Source organism: Archocentrus centrarchus, chromosome 2, assembly GCF_007364275.1.
Source record: "Archocentrus centrarchus isolate MPI-CPG fArcCen1 chromosome 2, fArcCen1, whole genome shotgun sequence".
NCBI classification, from domain to species: Eukaryota; Metazoa; Chordata; class Actinopteri; order Cichliformes; family Cichlidae; genus Archocentrus; species Archocentrus centrarchus.
In genome coordinates this window covers 8762135-8781949 of record NC_044347.1, presented here as the reverse complement: position 1 = coordinate 8781949, position 19815 = coordinate 8762135, and the positions used below count along the sequence as shown (strand labels likewise).

The 19815-nt window shown below is 42.0% G+C and overlaps 1 protein-coding gene across 1 annotated transcript in view; it reads left to right on the top strand.

Annotated features, from left to right (window-relative positions):
* agap1 (ArfGAP with GTPase domain, ankyrin repeat and PH domain 1) overlaps window positions 1–19815 on the top strand; it is a 128987-nt gene that overhangs the window by 54032 nt on the left and 55140 nt on the right. Inside the window, 2 exon segments of the mRNA XM_030752466.1 lie at window positions 700–792; window positions 19494–19598. Coding sequence (XP_030608326.1) covers window positions 700–792; window positions 19494–19598 — 198 coding nt within the window.

The window sequence follows — 19815 nt, the reverse complement described above, 5'->3', positions numbered from 1 at the left end:
TGACTCTAAGTTACTTTAAAGGTTTAGCACATGATCAATGGACTACTTTGCATAGATTTAAAACAATGTTATTTCTGATGAGATCGCTCATCGATTGATGAGCAGAAGCTGTTTTTTTTTAATGCCCACTAATCAGTCGTTTGCTAAAAACTGCTCGCGAGCGCCGCCTGTCATTGATGATGTATTACCGTGTATACGATCAGACCAAACAGCATGTAAAACAGCAAATGTAAAATGATCCAAAGATGGTTGAAATGAATGTAAATAATCTATATTGAAATAGTACATAAGCTAAGTAACCCAAAAGCCAGCCAATAAAGTGGTGTGCTTCTCCTTTAAAGGACTGAAATATTTGGAGTCTGTCCAGGTTTTTAGATACAACTGTTGACAGAAAACTGAACTAAAATCAACCCATACAGTTGTTATTAAGGGGGAAATTAACTGTAAGAGCCAAAACAGCTTTTTGGGGCAGGCGGTTCTTGGTCCTTCTGTTTATTTTAAAGTTAAAGCTGCCACTCTTTGAGCTCTTTCAGGATTTTGAGACTTTTTCTTGACTTCAGATGCTTTTCATCCATTGAGTTCTCACTCTGCATATCAGGCATGTCTGCAGCAGGCGCTGACTTTTATTAAACTGTGGCATGTTGGGGTTTTTGCTTCGATGCGTTGATGCTAACTCTTCTTCTCTGGTCTTCTCCACAGTCGAGGAAGGCGAGCGAGGCGGACAAGGACAAGAAGGGCCTGGAGGCTCGAGCCGACAGCATCGGCAGCGGGCGAGCCATCCCCATCAAACAGGTGAGACTTCCTGTCTGCTCTTCTCGCTCGCTCTGAGTGTTTGAAGCCTCGGCCTTGATTAACAGTGAAATCACACACTTGACATCAATTAGACCGAGGGGCTCTCCCGGGTCCTCCAACCGGATCATTAGGAGAAGGAGAGGGACGGATTTGCCGTCACTCCTTTTTCTTCCTCCCCTCCCTCTGTTCGTCCACTTCATCTCCCGCTTCTTTTCTCCCTTCAAAGCGGCTTCCTTTCCTCTGGTCTTCTTCTTCTTCCTGAGCTCCTTGATTGCACCGTTTTAAAAGAATAAAAGAAGGAGAGGAAAGAGGCGACCGTCTCCGCCACGAGACGTCCCCGCTGCGACAGCGAGGAGAGCACCTGAAGTGGCTCTTAATTTGTTGCAAACAAGCTCCCCTCATGTCGAGCAGCAGAGAGTGAGGAGGGGGTCTCCTGACGAGCAAATCAGGCAATTAGCGAGCTCTAATCGCGGCCTCTCGAGTCGCCGCCACGGCCTCGTTTGTACTCTCCTAATGAACAAATCGCATCTCTGATTAGGTGCCGCCTCGCCAGGAGAGAGAGAGAGAGGGGCTGCTGTTTGTGTTCGGGGTCAGCGTTTAAGAAACGAGCCCGCTGTGACGGCGCAGCGGCGTCGACAGTAATTGCAGCAGAATGTGTGAAAATCCCTCTCCAGCTCCCAGCGGCTTCAAATGCACCTTCTTCTTCTTCTGTGGTGTTAATGCAGCGGTGAAGCTCAGCGGGCTGTTTGAGTGCCAGAAAGACGTTTCATTATGTCGTTAATCATTTGAAAATGGAGCTCACTGGAAACGTGTCGGGTTTCATTTTTAAAGAAACACCTCATTACGCTCACACAGATTATTCTGCTGCTCCAGCCTGCGCTGGCTTCACGTGATGTGGGAATGTGGAGTTCCTCTCATTCTCTGCTTCTTTAAACCAAACCAAAGATGTTTTTCTTTTAATAGAAAAAAGCTTTTTTTTAATCTGATTTTTTTATTTTTTTTTATTTTAATGTAATTCAACTGTTCTTTTACCGACTTTCTCACTAAAAAAAAAGAGTAAAAAAAGAGGTTTGAGGAAAAAAAAGGCTTTGAGATTAAAATTAGAATCTATAAATTTATGGGAAAAAAAATAATTAAAAATAATAATTTTTTTTTTTTGGTGAAATTTAAGTAAGTTAAAAATAATAATAGAGAAACACATATTTTCACCCAAAAAAAGAAAAACAGATTTAACTAAAAAAATTATTTTCTTTGACATTTACGAAAGATTTACGAAAAATATTGAATATTCTCTGAGTTTAAAGTTAAAAAATGTAGGGACTTAAGGATGTATAGTTCCAAATTAACTAGGAAAAAATTAGGTTATTCTCTGAAATTAAAGTTTTTTTTAAAGATAATGTCTTTAAAGCTTCCATAGGCTCATATATCTAAGGACTGCAGTGGTCTGGTGATTGTGAATAAAAAAAAACCAAACAAAAGACCAACTCACAAAACATGAAAGAAATTTAAAATCAGTAAATTTAGAAATTATTTGGTTCATTCTGGATGTGTAAGATCCTGAAATATTAACATGAGAACGTGTGAAACTACAAACCCATCAGGATGTTTCTGTTCGTCTCACCTCACATCCCAGCCTCACTATCACAGGACAACTGTTCGTTATCCAAATTCATGCTAATAAAGCCGGACACAGACTCCCCCTCCGCCTCCTCCGGAGCAGAGTGAGAAGAGGAGGAGGAGGAGGAGGCGCTGCGAGGCTCAGCACCGAACTTCCTCCTGTTGTATTTTTTGGAAGTGGACGTTAATTGATTTGATGGTTCCCTGTGGCCGCTCTCGCCTCGTCTCCTGCCTGCTCCTCAGTGTCGACGCTGGGCTCAGCACTCCACTGACCTGCTGCCTCATTACGCTGTGTGTGTGTTTTAAATACACTGTGTGTGTGTGTCTGTGTGTGTGCGCGCAATAGAAGCGAGGCTGCTCTTCACATTCAAGGTTCAACTACCTTTCCCCATTATCGCTCCATTTGCACTCCATTTTACCTTCTGTGAGTGTGTGTGTGTGTGTGTGTGTGTGTGTGTGTGTGTGTGTGTGTGTGTGTGTGTGTGTGTGTGTGTGTGCCCATTAGCAGCATGTTCACACTTGTTTTTAATGAGACTCTCTCCCTCACCTTTTAGTCTCTAAACATGAACATTTATGCCACACAAAAACATGCTAATCAATCAACAACTGACCCAGCAGTTATTTTTTTATCCAATTGTTTATAAAAGTTATTTTATTTTCTGGCACTTAAAAATGTTCAGCATTAAAAAAAACCTCATAAAAAGAGGAGATAACCATAACTATGTTAAATGACACTGTAGTAATCAGGGCTCAAACAAATTGCTAAAATAAAAAACTAAGTCTGGCATCTGTTGACCTGAAAGATGTATAAATGGTGAGTAAATAGTGGATGCCAACTCCAGGATTCGAACTCTGGATCTTCTTATATGCAGATAAGGTGACTTACTGACTGCACGGCTGCTTTTCATGTAAAAAGAAAACTGAGTAGTAAACCATGGATGTGGCATCAGCCATTGCTTTGTGAAGCCAGAAGTGACCATATTTGGTCAAGAGGGTGGAGCGCTTATAGCTAACGCTAGCTAACCTGGTTGGTGAGCTCCACTCATAAACTGTGGACACAGAGACAGGTACTTGATAATTAGTAACTCTAAATAAAATCTATGAACAACTGCCTGAAAAATGCTCCAGAGGGACAGACTGAGCTTAAGCTATCGCTAGATGCTGATGATGTGATTCTATTTATTACCAAATTACACAAGTCAATCCGAACGCGGTCCACAGGTCCAGTTCAGGGCCGATAGTTACCTGAGGTGAAGCCTAGCAGACAGCCAATAACTACAGCCACCTGGGTCACCACCCACCTGTCAGTCAAAAAGTCCACGCCCCCAATAATGCAAAAATCAGAAACCATCTCTTTCATTGGCTGTAATAAGTTCTAATACCTTAAATGCAGATTTATCAGATACATTTTTTAGTTTAAAGTCTGAAATCTTCTGTGAATCCCATCTTCATCTCACAGGACTCACTGACCTCTGATTACCACCATACCTTGAAGGTAGGAGGCAGCTGGCCTGATGAACGGCATTAAACTCCTCACTAAACTATGAAAATCTAAAACGGAAGCTTTATAATAAAAGTTTACATTAATAAAGTGCAGTAAATGTTGCCCTGTCGACCAAACAAAGGGGTGGAGTTTCTTCTTCTTTAGATTTTCTGTAGGATTTCTGGTGTAGCTCTGTCCTCACAGCCGCATTCTTCTTCTTCAGTTTATTAATGTTTCACCTGCGTGTGTGTGTGTGTGTGTGTGTGTGTGTGTGTGTGTGTGTGTGTGTGTGTGTGTGTGTGTGTGTGTGTGTGTGTGTCTGAGCCACTTGTTGCCCGCCCTGATCTCATTAGAGTGACTCTCAGCACGACACTCAACAACTCGAGGTGACGGCAGTTCACTTCTTAAAGGGGAACGCCTTCGTTAAGAGAGTCCAGAGCTCATTAAGACAACACACACACACACACACACACACACACAGACACACACAGACAGAGGCCAGGTCACAGTGGTTGTAATGAGAACAGGGCGGACCTCCACTCTGACACTATTAGCCGGTACAAATTTATAAATACACAAGTGTTGTACGTGTACACACCGGTCATGAACAGCAGCAAACGTTTGTCTCTAGTTTTTTTAGTTTTCAGTGGCAAAAAGCGTTACACAAAGACAAAACTAAAGACTCTTGGTTTGGTTTCATGAGACAAAGAAAAGCAGCACTTTTTTTTATTATCTTTCCATTGATCCACTAATCAGTCAGGTAATTGGGACACAGTAATGCTAAGACCTTCAGCTTCCTTTCTAGAAGTTTATCCTCCTTTCTGACACTTAGAATGACCAACATTCAATAAATGAATATCATATTTTATTCAGTAAAACTTAAAAACAGAAAAAAAATCCCTAAACTCATCAGGAAAGAAACTGAGGTCAGAGCTCAAGGCAGCAGAGACTTCTATACAAACAGAGGTCTCGTATTAGTTTCAGTTTTATGCTGTCAGTGGTGTTAACATGAGGCAGCGCGCTAGCATTAGCCAAAACAAAGACTGCTCTGGGTTGGATTTGATCAGCCAAACCAAACAAACCCTCCGTGAATCCAGTGTCCTGCTGATTTTAATTCTACATTTTAATGAAAAAAAGACTGAAGTGTTGGTGCTTAGACCCAGTAGCTCTTGTGAGCCTCCGCCCAAGTTTGATTTGGGCCCTTTGGCCTCATATGTTAAGCCCATAATTACAAATCTGGGCTTTATAATGGACAGTGATTTTAAATTGGACAGACAAATCAGTGAAGTAGTGAAGTCTAGCTTCTTTCACTTAAGGCAATTGACGAAGGTAAAACCTGTCCTTTCTAGGCAGCATCTAGAAACAGTGATACACGCCTTTATTACATCTCGGCTTGATTACTGTAACGCACTTTATGTTGGAGTCAGCCAGTCCTCTCTTTCACGTCTCCAGTTGGTTCAAAATGCCGCTGCACGTCTCCTGACTGGAACACGTAAAAGACAGCATGTTACACCTGTCCTGGCTTCACTCCACTGGCTGCCTGTGTCCTTGTATTTGTTTTTAAATCCTTAAATGGCCTTGATCCCCCTTACCTTTCTGAACTGCTTTGCTCCTACACTCCTGTCCGAGATCTCAGGTCATCTGATCAGATGCTGTTACGCATACAGAGATCTAAGCAGAAGCTCAGAGGGGACCGAGCCTTTTCCATTATTGCCCCTAAGTTGTGGAATGAATTGCCTTTGCACGTTAGACAATCGCCTTCACTTCACTCATCTTAAAACTTACCTATACTCTCTGGCCTTCAACCCAGCATGAGACATTGATCTTATCTGTTTTAATGTTTTACTTTATTATTTAATAATTTATTTTTAATTGTTTGTTTTCTTCTTTTAATATATATATATATATATATATATATATATATATATATATATATATATATATATATATATATATATATATATATATATATATTTTTTTTTTTTTTTTTTTTTTTTTTATTTGGTGTACAGCACTCTGTATTTGCTGTGGCTTTTTAAAGTGCTTGATAAATAAAGCTTGATGATGATGATTTAATCATAGTTTTTCCTAGACAGTCATATTCCCAGGTATAGCAGCTAGCTAACCTCAGCTTGCTACCTAACATGGTCTCTATCTAAATCTTATGTGAAGCCACATCATTAAACTCAGAGTTTATGTGTTTAATCCTTTGGAGTTTAAAGGAAAATTCAGGGGGGCTGGAGCCTATCACAGCTGTCACAGGACGAGAGGCAGGCTGCACCCTGGAGGGGTCGCCGGTTTGTCACAGGGCTAACACAGAGACAGACAACCATTCGCACACATTCACATCTATGGGCAATTAATCTAACCCAGTAAGTGCATGTCTTTGGACTGTGGGAGGAAGCCGGAGTACCTGGAGAGAACCCACGCAGATACGGGGAGAACGTGCACACGCCACACGGAAAGACCCCGGCCAGATGGTGGATTCACACCCAGGACTTTCTCTCTGTGTGAAGCATCAGTGCTAACCACAGCGCTGCTTATACATGAAAACGGATCCTACTTAAATAATTCTTTAAATCACTGAGGATTAAACCACTTAAATCTGCAAATGCAAATGAAGCTCCAGAGTGGTGCGTTCAAATGTGGCCATAAAAGCTGGAAACTTTCCAATCCATACGCTCACTGTCGTGTAATGAATATTTAATTTAATAATGAACATGTTTATGCTAATGAACTCTGAGGGATCACATTCGCGTCTGCCACCTGCACGATGAACCAAAGCAGGAAACACATGTGGCGCTGAAGCTGAAACCTCCTGCGATGATGCTCCGCTGTGAGGGAAGCCACAGAGGAAACGCTGGCTGTACCAACACCCGATTGGTCGCTTTTTCTTCTTCTCCGTCTTTCTTGAAGTGAGCGGATGCGTCCAGCTTTGTTTACAGAGGCTGTTGACGGCGCAGGGCTCCTCCGACATCTGCTCCACGCCGCTAATTAACTGATAATTACCGGAGAGAGAGGGAGAGGCTCGCTCGTGTGTCTTTTAAGCGGCTGACCGAGGCGCTTTGAAAGCCAACAATCTAACAAATTAATTTCCTCCGACACAGCAGCCGAGCCTCTGGGACCGGACACACTGGAGAGGTGCTCGTTGCTTTTCTTTTCCTCCTCTCTCTGTAAACCTTTATTTACTCTGTCAAGGGTCACTGAACACAACACTTTCACCCAGTCCCAACTGAGAACTACGGGGGACCGACACTGCCAAAATAAAAAATAAATAAAACAAACATCTGCATGAACACTACTGTGCCCAGAAACTTTAAATTCCCCAAACTTTGTGTTTTGGACTTTGAGTTTTAATGTTTCTATCCTCCAAAACTTGACAGTTGTGTTTTAGGTTCACTGACAATAAAAGTTTTTGTTTGTTCTTTTTTTTTTTTTTTTGCTTGATTTAGGCCTAGTAAAAATAATGCTCTCAAACCTTTGTAATCTTACTTTATTGATGAGTTTCTGAAGCCTCTAACATCAGTATAATCAATACCTCAATTAAAAATATCTGTGAACAACAGGAAGTAATGTATGGAGGACTGAAAATGTCAAAATCGTGAATAAATAAATTACTCAAATTCACACTCCATTAAATACACCAAATTAATTAATTAAAATAATGTGAAACTGATTTTTCTGATTTAATTTGGTTCTGTGTTTATTTCTGTTGTATAGATTCTTGTATTTATTTACTTTCCCATTTATTTAGGTTTGGAGGGAAAGTAACAATTTAATGGAGAGAAACAGAACAATAAAGTACAATAAATTAAAACAGAAAATTAAAGAAGACACATGAACAAACAAAAAAATAGATAAGTGATGAATTAGTTAAAAATTACATTTGTATAATTTAGAAAGCTTCATAAGTGGATATAACACCAGTCATCAAGATACAAATCTCCATTAATTCCCCCTCTTCACTGCCCATGCTTTTTGAGGAAACATGTCAAAGCAGCAGATAGTAATTTTCATTCATGCAGTCATTTATGTCTATGTCTGTTACCTTGTGGTCAATTAAATTTCTTGCTCCGCTACCATTTACTTGAGTGGTGCTTCCTGAAAACCAAAAGTCCTCCTCTTCAGGCACATCTCTGTGCTGATATTTGACCAAAATTTCCACTTTTCTGTATTTTTTAGGTTAATTGTATCTTTGCTATAATCACGCTAACATTGTTTCTGTGTTTGCTGCCTCAGCCGTCCCTTTTAGATCACACTTTTTGCACCACTTTCTGACCTCTGTGGCTTGTTTGTTTTTCCAGCTGGGGGGAAACAGATATGTTGAACTAAGATTAGACTGCTTGGAGCTGGATTAGGAGGAAAAATGTCCAATAAGGACATTCCTGCTTCAAAGTGAGCTCCAACTTTCCAGCTAGAAGTATTAAAACCTTCAAACAGCGGCTCTGGGCCTGTCAGACATCCATACATTAGTCCTGATGCTTTGTAGAAGAACTGTTAATAGATTCCCTGACCTCCACTGTGACGACCTCCTCCTGTAAATGAACATTTTGCATCTCCTCCTGAGCTCCACTCGCAGTCTGAAGTCTCAAGGCTTTCGGATGCCGTCGTCTTCTTCCTGCGAGGAGCTGATTAGTGTCGTGCCTGTAATTGCCTCTCGCGGGGTTGCAGACGAGCACGGGGCTGGGTGGTTTTGACAAGTCTACTCGTCCCCCCTCGGCGCCGGGCGCTTTGTAAGGAGTTAAATTGGATGGTTAATTCGGGTGTTATTTACCCTGTAATTCATTAGTTTCGCCCCGCCATTGGCAGCAGGCAGGCTGTAATTTCACGCTTCGCAATAAAAGATGTCTCATAATCTGCTTCATTTAGCAGCCAAAGAATTTAATGAAATTAACTGCAGCCCTAATTAAGACGGTGAATATTAAAGACCTGCTATCAAGGCTTTAACGAGGGTGACATGATCCGCCTTCCGCCGGATTGGAAAAATATCATTTCCCTGGGAAAGGTTGTCACCGCTCGGAGCCATTTTGGCCATGATGACATTTTTGTCATGCACACTAACCCCTGGAAATGAGATTTTTCGGGGGGTGGTGGCAGTGGGTGGAGGAAGTGTTGGAGGGATGTCTCTCCCTTTTTAGTTTGAGAAATAATTAAAACAAGGAACACAGGCGTCAATCAAAGAGCATTTTTAGACCGTGCTCATTACGCCGCTACGCGGCGGTCTCCACGGAGCACTCCCGAGTTTTTGTTTGGCATGGAGGTGTTGCTGCGAGCTCGCTGGAAGTGTCCCTGTGGTCGCTTTGTTGTTTCACACCGTGTGAGCGTGTGCGTGTGTGTATTTGGGTGTTTTGTTACACTTATTTGATGAAAAGCTGGACAAAAGTGCCCGGCGGTGACCTGAGGGTCTCTTGCAGAGGAAGAGGAGTCGTGTTTCCTTCACATCCTGTCTCTCACCGAGCATCAAGCCGAGTGAGGGGCGAGGCTTTTTATCCACTAATGAATTGAGACTGCTGAAGTAAGGTTTGGATAATTGAGTTTCTAATTAATTACCCAGAACTCTTATCAGATAAATCAGCCCCACTTCAGCCCCCCTCTTCTTCTGTGGTGTTTTATTTGATCTGGTCTGCGTCCTGCTCCCCTGGGCTTGCCCTTCGCTGTCCTTGCCTCATCAACGCCGACCTTGTCGTGGAGACTGAAGCTGCTGCATGGCTGTCAGTGTGTTTTGATGGTAGTTGTGGGGTTTGTCCTCCACTGTGCTGGTTTTTCTCATTTTTGCTGTTTACTTCGAAGCAGTAAGCTGTAGTTTTTTAATCCCTGTCATCCTTTGTAGTGATCAGGTCAAGAACCACATGGAAAGATGTGATTCAAAGGAGCCGGAGCGCCACCAAGGCTGTACAATCCCCTTCATTTGTTGTTTTAATCATGGAAAATACATCTGAATAACTCTGCATCAAAAAAAAAAATCACAGGAATTCATTTTTAATTTAATTTGAAGTCTTAGTTTGTGAGGAAAAAATATATATCAGGATCTTGGCTAAACTTGAAGCTGCAATTGTAAATGTATTTTAATGGCAGTCAGCTTGTGGATGAACCTGTGGGTGCAAGCTGACCTAAAGTAAACTCCATGCGCTGCCATCAAAAGCTTTAATAGTTTTCCTGCCACAAAACAAATCATTTGCTGTTCTGTAGGTTTAAATTATGACAAACTTCTTCTTCAAAATGATTATTTCATTTCATTTTATTTCAAAGAAATACATTTATTTCCATTTTTCAAAGAAGTTAAAAGTCTTAACATGATTACTGTACACATAGCACCCCGAGGGCCTGAGGTCACCAATAACCTGGATGATATTTGATTAACATTAAGTTAAAAAGTCCATTTTCATATAGTACAAAGGTTTTTGTAAGTACACTGATGTATATATTAGTAAAAATTGATGATGGATGTAGTTTTTTTTTTTATCTACTTATAGAAGTTATTTTTGTCAGTGTTTTAAAACTCCATCTGTCTAAAATCCATCATCAATAATGATGGATTTGTTAGCATACTCACTTTAGCTGCACACCTTCCTACAAACCAATTAGTAATCACTTTCAGACTAAACAGTTCTGGGAATTACTTGGAGGTTGAGCACTCACAGGTGCTTCCCAGATAGGTATTCCAGTTGTTAGTGTCAAAAGGAGCCAGTCAGGGTGGTTTTGGCGTCTGGTTAGGATGCCTCCTGAGATTTTCCAGGCACACCCAACCGGGGCTGACCCAGAACCTGCAGGAGAGATTATATATCTCACTTGGCCTGGAAAGGAACTGGAAAGTGTAGCTGGAGAGAAGGAAAGAATACTCTGTTTAGTCTGCTGCTACCCCAGCCCAACTTTGAATATGTGGAAGACAATAGATGGATGGAATTCCAGTAATTCCAAGAATAAGAACCAGTTCAGCAGTTGTGTTGTTACATCTTCATATTCTGTCTTGTTAGGGTAGATTTTCCTCCATGTCATATTAGCTTATTGAAGTAAAGAGCTGTGGTTTACATGTTTTATCATTGTTTACACTTTTAATGAAGGTTGTCGGTGCTGCCTCATATCTAAAAAAGACATTGAGTTCTAAGAACTACAAAGATCCAATGGTATGTGACAAATGGCACCAGTCTACACTGAACCACTGTGAAGAAGAAGATCTGCCAGCTGTTACCTGCAGCAGTGGGATCAAAGATCTTTCAGCTGCTTCCCACAAAGAGGATATTTACCTGCAGTGAGTCAGACAGCATCGGCCTCTTTCCTTTATTTCCTCTTTTTTGTCTTCTTTAAGATTAGAGGAGTGAACATTTCACACTCTGTCTTCTTGTCTGAGAGGATGATAGATGACCTGCAGACGCTGCTCAGGCCGGATCAGATGGCCACCACGATACAGAAGGGATCCCTCTCCCATCACCCCCCTCGCTCTCCTCTGTTGGCGGGGGGTGACACCTCTAATTTAGCCTCCTGCTCTCGGGGGACGTTGAAGAACAAAAGGGCCCTGGCTCCTTTGAGATCATCCTGTTCTCTGGAGGGTTTGTCCAGATATCGCCTCCCCCGTATCTCCTCTAAGATCCGCTGTCAGTCCCTTCAGGAGGCCCCAGTAGAGTCCATTGTCTGAGCAAAATAGGGGGGTGATTGAGTGATTAGAGAGTAGATTAGTCTGTATCAATAGGCAGGCAGCCTCCAAGAGGAGAAAAGTTCCTTTATCAGACAGTTTCCTTCTAATTTGAGTCACACAATGGAAGAAGGAATTATGGTTCATATTACTGTTCATGTTTCTCAGTTTTAACTTCAGACAAAGAGTTGAAAGGCATGTCTCGTGAGTACACCTTTCTGCCTCAGAAATCATTTTTCCGTGCTCCCCCTCGAACATGTCGGACATGTGACAGCTGTGGTCTTTAATCAGAGACCCTCAGGTATGATCCTTTCCGATGCGTCGTCTAACGAATGACTTCATCTCTTGGCTTCCCCCGAGCTAGCGACCTTTTCTTAAGCACTACCCCACAATACTTCAACCGAAGCGAAGAAGTGAAGATAGAGTGTGTCTGGGGGAGTTTTGTGTTTTTGGGGGTTGTGATCTACATCTACCCTTCTATTCAACCCTGTTTGTTTTCTTTCCCTACTCAAACCCAACACGGACCCTTCGTGCCCCTTTGTTTTGTTCTCCGGAGAAGAAACCTCATTGATGCCCTCGGACGTTTTTGGATGCCTAACAAATGACTTCATTTCCCCACTCCCCGGAGCTAGCGACCTTTTCCTAAGCACTACCCCACAATACTTCACCAGGGCGGAGAAGTGCCTCAGTCGGAGGGGAGAGAGTATATCTGAGGATGTATTTATCTCCCCACATCTATTTTCCAATGTGGAGACCTTGTGAGCTGTCATGAATGCTACCCCCTCTCCTCCTCCTGAAGGTAAAATAAGTGTGTCACTAAGCTCAGGGAGGTGAATAATGAAAGATATTACCCATCAGGAGGATTTCAATGTGGCGTTCAATTAGCCTTCCTCTCGCACAAACTGATCGCTTGTCATCCTCAGGATGGATGGACGAAATTAATCCGCTGACGTCTCCCTCCCCAAATCCTGGGTTTGGATGGAGGACTGTGAGAGATGTTGGTTCATCCCTCAGTTTAGTTTGGTGGTGATCAACCATCCACCTCTTACCTCCTCGTTGCCTTGTTCCAATTTACTTTCTCTTTTGACCTTGTAGTGCAAAAATATTTTTCCTTTTGTTTAAGATTTCCCTGAATCCTGTAAGTATGAATGAAAACAGAGCTTTACAAACAGTTTTTACACTAATTTTTCTGTTTAGTTTGTCTGCAGTGTGCTATCATCAAGTATTTCCTTATTGCTATGTTTATGGTGAGTTTGTATTTAGAATTTAAATGGATGGAAATTAAAAAACAAGATTAGATTTTACAGTTTTCCCCCCAATGGAACAGTGCAGCACTTTAGAATTGAGTATTACACTACAATACAAGTATGCACACATCTTTTTTTTACAGTGGGTTTCACAGTTTTCATTTAAGATCCCTCTATAGATTTTTCTGGACCAAATCATGTATTACTATAATAAACTGTATGTTTCACGGGCATTTTCAGTAGATTCAGTTGTTCTCTGCTGTGAAGGTTATGCGATTGGTTTGTTTATTACCAGGAATACTCATAAAGTTATGGACAAACTCTTTTTGACAGACGTGATTATCAAGTTAAGAAAAGCTCAGCGATATTTTCCTAGATACTTTCAACAAATTGTCACAGGCTGATCCAGGCCTGGATAACCTTTGAATTAACACTTGGTGCAAAGGGAATTCTCAGCCTTGGTGAAGTTTGCAGTCTTGCACTGCTCTTGTTTGAAAGTATAAATGTATGGAAACTAATTAGAAAATAGCTAGGATCAGTGTATCAGGAACAACACGCCAGATCTCAGAGGGTTAAAAAAGGTGTCTGCTGAATCCATTATCCTGGCAAAGAGCATGACCATAACCCAACCAGTGAAATAACAATCGACTGAGCAGTTTATATTTTGTTTCCCTTCCTTGTACGTAAAAAACACTTCTTATTTCACCCAGATAAAATTTAACGCAGTGAAATATGAAGACCATCAAAGAAAACCTTCTTTAAGCTTCCAGAGATCCAAGTTTCAGACACTCCCAAAAGATCTCCAACAATTCTGGAATTGATCCAATGAATCCATAACATTTTTTTTTAAGTCAGAGCTCTAATAAAGAACTGAAGGAAAGGACATCAACCTTTTCAAAGAGCTTTACTTTCTGAACCAACAATAACTAAAACGGCCGAGCATTTAGAGCATATAGTCTGTATGAATATAATATATAATCTGTATGAGATCAGCTGCATCCACCACCTCCAAATTCCCCAGACAGGCATATTATGAAAATGCTCCTGTATAAAAATATATAGGAGCAGATGCCAGCTTGTGGAAGCCACCATGCTCCCCCGCCATATTTGAATACAGTGGCCAGAAAGGACATCTCTCTTCCGACTAATAATGTTTTATATGTTACTGGAGACCGGCCACATACGTAGTACACCAAAAGTGCCTGTGTGCCTTGGAGGGACATTTAAATTTGCGTCTGCACCTTCAAACTCAAGATATAAAGCATCATACCTATGTTTTTTCATCTGAGGAGGTATTCGCTTCACCAAAGAAGTGAAAACACAAGGAAAGTCTCCTATCATCTGACAAAGAACCAGCTAAACAACAGCTGGTTATAGGCTAATGTTAGCTAATAAGTTAATATTAGGCTCCACTTTCCCTCTGATAAAGTTTGATTACATTCTCACATTGTATGAGTTTATTTCATAAGTGTCAGTCTAGCACTGTTAGATTCATTTATGGAAGACAGTTTCGCTAGCACTGACAGCAGCTAACAGCGGCAAAAACAGCAGTGCTTACCGACAGAAAAGTTCAGCATGTCCTCAACAGCTCACCTCAGTATCGCTGTCATTGGTCAGAGATGAGCTCCTCTAACTCACTGACCTGTAACGGACTCCTTTCACAATGTTTTACAGCCTCTTCCAGAGTAAAAAAGGTGCACGCTTCTTGCCCAATATTGACCGCTTTGGTAGGATAGGGAAAAACTCCGGGGCAGATCCAGATCGGGTCCAAGTAGTAGTAGAAACACGCCAGCAGGCCGCGGCAGTTGTGACGTACAAATGTAATAGTTTAGGTCTCACTTGGATGACTAAAACATGTTTTCTCTATAGCAGCCACCATGGCTAGGATAATAAGCATTAATTGAGAAGGGAAAGAAAACAGAACTCAGTTGAATGCAGTCTGAAATCTCCTGACATCTAGCGGTGGAAGTTTTACCTACTGGAACGTTAAAGTATTGTTTGCTTCAAATGATTATCTCAGTGTTTTCTTGTCAAGGTGAGTTTACATGATTGACTCAAATTTCTATCACCAGTTCCTTGCCAGTAAAAACCGCTCTCGAGTGTTGAAACTGTAGATTTATCTGTTAAATGATCCGTCTGATTGATTATAATTGAAAAGACCCCGCTGCACTGAGCTGACCTGAAGTCTTATTGGATGAACATCGTCATGTAAACACACGTCCTCTCTGGCTCGGTCGCTCGCTCTGCCGGGAAACATGTTGGCGCTCGCTCACTAACAGGCAGTAATGGATGATCAGCTGGCCTGACAGCTGCACGGCTGCCGGCAGCTTTCACTTCAGAGCAGCAGGAAGCTCGTCAAGTCGTGTTTAGCGCACCGTGGGGAAGCCCTGTTGTTACACATGCAGACACTGCTGTTTCTGTTTCATTTCCTCGTGACATGAGCTGAAATTAGTGGAATCGCTGCTGTCGAGTGTCGGTGGGTAGTTCACTGTCTGTAATACCAGCAGGACAGTCGAGCATCTAGTCAGGGGGTGGCTGATATGACCTAAATTACATATTGCTGTGTTTTTTAGGATTTATGGTGACACTATTACAAAATTTAAAGGGCTATTCCACTCTACCTTTGTTCATAATGTGTTTATCGGTTCCAAATAAGTATAATCCTGAGCAATGTAGGTTATTCACCCCACCCACTGATAGGTGGAGAGAGGTTATGTTTGTCTGTCTGTTAGCAATATAACTGAAAAAGTTTGAACCAAAATTGATGACATTTTGTGGAAATATTCTTTCAAGGCCCCAAAACATGTGATTTTATTTTAAAAATCCTTATCTCTAAACATTGGTGAAACATTTTAAAATTCATATCTCAGTGAATTTTTCATCTGTCACGATGAAATTTGCTACTCAGATATCAACAGTTACTGCTGATATTTCATTTTTTTCTATTTTAAATTTAAAAACTCACCATAATGCAAAGTGAGCTACAAACCCTAAAGAAAAATCACATACATAGTTTTTTAAAAGCCAATAAAATAAAAAAAAACTGTCTTTGTGATCTAGTAATTTATTGATGGAAAATGACATCATTGGGTGATATCTTTTGCAACGTAGTTTCAGCACATAGAAAATTTGGGGTGGGCAAGGTATCCACTGTACTGAGTGCCCTTCTTGTTCTCATTGTTAGCAGTTACAGTCTTGAGGTGCCGCTTCATTTGTGAGCTGTTGTGAACATAGGGTTGCTCTCATTTGAGCTCAGTGCCCATCACCATTTTGGTATCTTGTAGATAGAACTGACAATATTTGGATGCAGAGGTGGAGCACCAAGATATCAAGTACGCAGTCTTGGCTGGTTATTAAGCTGCATCACACAGACATGGATACCTGCTAATTAGTGCTGAGTAAAATCCAAATAAAATCCCAGAGTTTCACTCACCAAAACTGGACCACAGACTTATTGCACCATCTGTTAGTATAATTAATTGCACAGCAAGCCGTGTTATTTGTCAGATAAGTTTGTGAAAAATGCTCCAAAGGAGGCAAACTGAACATAAACCACTAAATAAATCACTGGCACTGTGATTCTGTTTATGATCAAATTACACAAATCAGTTCAAACACAGTCTAGAAGTCCAGTTCAGTGACTCCGGTTAGCTAAGGTGAAGCCTAGCAGACAGCTAGCAGCTACAGTCACCTGTGTCGCCATCCACCTGTCAGTCAAGGAGGCCACGCACCTAATACTGCAATCTTTGAGCCTTATTATAATTTAAACAGGTGAGTTATAAGAAAAGTAATATCCTATACAGTCATTAGGAACTGGGAAATTAGCTGTAGAGTCCAAAACTATTGAGTTATTTCTGCTGTAAAGTTGGACACGTTAACACGGGAGTCCATGGAGACTGACTCTATTGGACTTTTGAGTAAATGCGAGTATCTGACAAATGATATGACTTGCTGTGGGATTAATTGTACTAACAGGCCCTCCAAAAAGTTTGTGCCAGATTTGGTAAGTAAAATTCTAGTATTTTATTTTTCATGGCGCTATCCCTTGGTAGGCTTTCTGAAGTTGGCCAATCAAATAAAATTAGGCTTTTAGGGAGGTGGTCCTAAAACAGCTTCTTTCAAACAGAAGATGATTTAAACATAAGCTTAGAAGGTATCTGAGCCTGTCCGCTCGCTAAGCTAGCTAGTTGCTAGCTGATATATTAGCACTTCACCGTGTCATCCAAATATGGCCCCTTCTGACTCCAAAAATCCAATATGGCTGTGGACAAAATGTTAGCGTTGAAGATGGATCCTCTCAAACCCGTGAATAATATCATGTAGGTTATGCCCATCTTTTTTCAACAGTCTCTCAAAGTAAAAGCGTGTCCTGCCCGCCCTTTTTGTGTTTAGTTAACTGTCTGTAATGCGGGTTGGACAGCCAAGTGTCTTTACTCCTTTTTATTGTTTTATTAATACCAAAATAAAAGACTTTCAGGGATATTTCTGGCTTATTCAGGCTTTTATTTTCCACTCCTCCCTTTGGTGTGATCCTTACAGGATGACTCTCAGTCTAACGTCTTACTCTTACAAATTTCTTTTAGACATTCTAGGATAATAAATTTGTCGCCCTTCTTCATAGCTCGCCATCTTGTCCTTTCCTCCACCGCCTCTGTCACTCTGAGGCGTTTCTTCTTGGCGTTATGTCACCGCCAATTACACTGAATGCTCTATCACTGGCAGCGAGGGTCACCCCGGGCCTGCCGCGCTATCCCACCACCACTGACCGCCTTAATGAAAGCTGAGCGGCCAGGGCGGCAGCGAGCAGGCTTCTGTCCATCAGCCCGGCCTGTCCGTCTCACCCCCACTTCCTCATCTTCCTCTAACTCCCCCCTCTTCCTCCCGTCATGGCTGGACTCTATTAATACCCTCTGTCGGAGTGTTAATGTTGTAGAGGTCCAGTGAAGTGACACGCGTGGCAGCGCGGCTGTAATTGCTAATCAGCAGACAGTTTTATCCCCCCTTCTCCACCTCCCTCTCTCCCCACTTCCTCCTCTTTTTTTGCTGCTTCTTTCTCCCATTTCGATCCCGTTCTCTCGCCTTCTCTTTGACCTTCCTGCTCTCTCTCTCTCCTAATGAAGTGTGGGCGGCGAGCGGGCGGTCGCTCGGCCTAAACGGTCAGTCAGCCGCGGCTGATGTGCGTAGGGGAGAGAGAGCGAACAAAAAGAGAGTCGGACAATTAAATGAGCGCTGATTTCCCTCCATCTATTCACATCCAGCTCCTCTCAGCTCTGATCTTTTAAATGTTGTTTCTCTCGTTTCGCTCATTAGCTTCACTCCGTCGACTCTGGACGTCATTTAGCTCCAGCGTGCACAAAGATCGAGGAATCGAGAAGCTTTAAATGCGCAATTAGGACTCAAAAGTATGTGGACACTAATATCCATGAAATTTTTTTTCTCCACTCTTGAACTGAGTTGTGCTTTTCTCTTTTTGAGGCTCATCATTTGAAGTGATGGAAATATTTTAGGCCAAAGTGCGCTTGTAGTTCTGCTTGTTTCATAGTTTTGAAAAGATCACAATCTGATTACTGTAATAAGAAATTTTAAAACTTGTAAACATTAACACACACACAAACCCCCTCCAGCACCAGAAAGCCAGGATTTCCTGAGTGTGTTGCAGTTGCAGAAGCGCCTAAATATATCCACTGAGTTCCATTCAGACGTCACCATCAGGAGCTGTGTGCTGGTGTGTCCTCCTGCTCGATTTAAAATAAAAAATTCTTTGTTTTCATCAGCTGATGAAAACTAGCATCAAGAGTAATTACTGCATCAGCACCAATGTTAACATTGAAAACATCAAATTATTTGGAAATCCATTCATTCGTCTAAAGGGGACCATCTGCTGATGACGCTGTTCACCTGTAGCTGTTCCAACCTTTCCATTAATCTGACTGTTCCTCCTCTGATAGCTCTGCAGAAGTGTTAAAGACTTTGGATGTCAGTGAGGAAAACAGGCAGATTCATAGAAAAATCTTTTATTAACAGATTACCTTTTGGGCTTTTTTTTTTTTCCCCTCATCACCTGGTATATTTTGCCATCCGTTTTTATTTAGAAGACAACAGCATTGATTTACTAGCAGAGAAAATCCTCTTGCTTTTATTTTGAAAGTCTCAGTCGCTGCTCGTCAGCTGACTCAGACCTTCTTGGGTTTGCTGTTGGAGCATCTCCTTCCTTCTGGGAATCTTACTGCTCCTCATGGAGGTTGTCCAACTTGTTGGACATGTCACTTCATGCGAGCAATTGTGACATCACTTTTGGTGGAATGAGTGAGCATAAGCTGCCTGCTTGGACTGTGGCGTCCGCCCTGCTGTAGCACATACTCCCACTGCACTGTTATGGACCGCCACAGCTGTTCTTCTTCTGCTCTGATGGTGCTTTGGCCACCTGACGGCTACTCTAACCAGAACCTGCAGCAGGCAGAACGCTGGTCGAGCTCATCAAGGCTGCAGAGCAAGACATAAGCTGTAGTTCAGGACGGTGGAGATGGAGTGCAGCTACAGTTTGGGGAACTTACCGGACAGCCTGCGGGTTATTAAATGTGAAGTTCAGACATTTCTGTTGCAGATGATGATTTTGGTTCTGATCAGATAGTTTCAGTTTGTCCCCGATAACAATGAAAAATCTTTGCACAGAGTGACACTCTGCAGAGTGAACGATGTGTGCTGATCTGTGTGTTTCCTGCAGGGCATGCTGCTGAAGAGGAGCGGTAAATCCCTCAACAAGGAGTGGAAGAAGAAGTATGTGACGCTGTGTGACAACGGTCTGCTCACCTACCACCCGAGCCTGCACGTAAGACACACACACACACACACACACACACACACACAGTGATTGCTTATTAGACTGCAGCGCTCTGCCAGCCTGCACTGACCTCCATCTATCTGCTGCTCTTCATCTCTCCCCCGTGAGTGTGTGTGTGTGTGTGTTGATGGCTTGTGTATTAATTAGGACTCGTCATCTGTTTGCCCACGTCGGTGCTGATGATGTGGATATCATCTGTAATGTC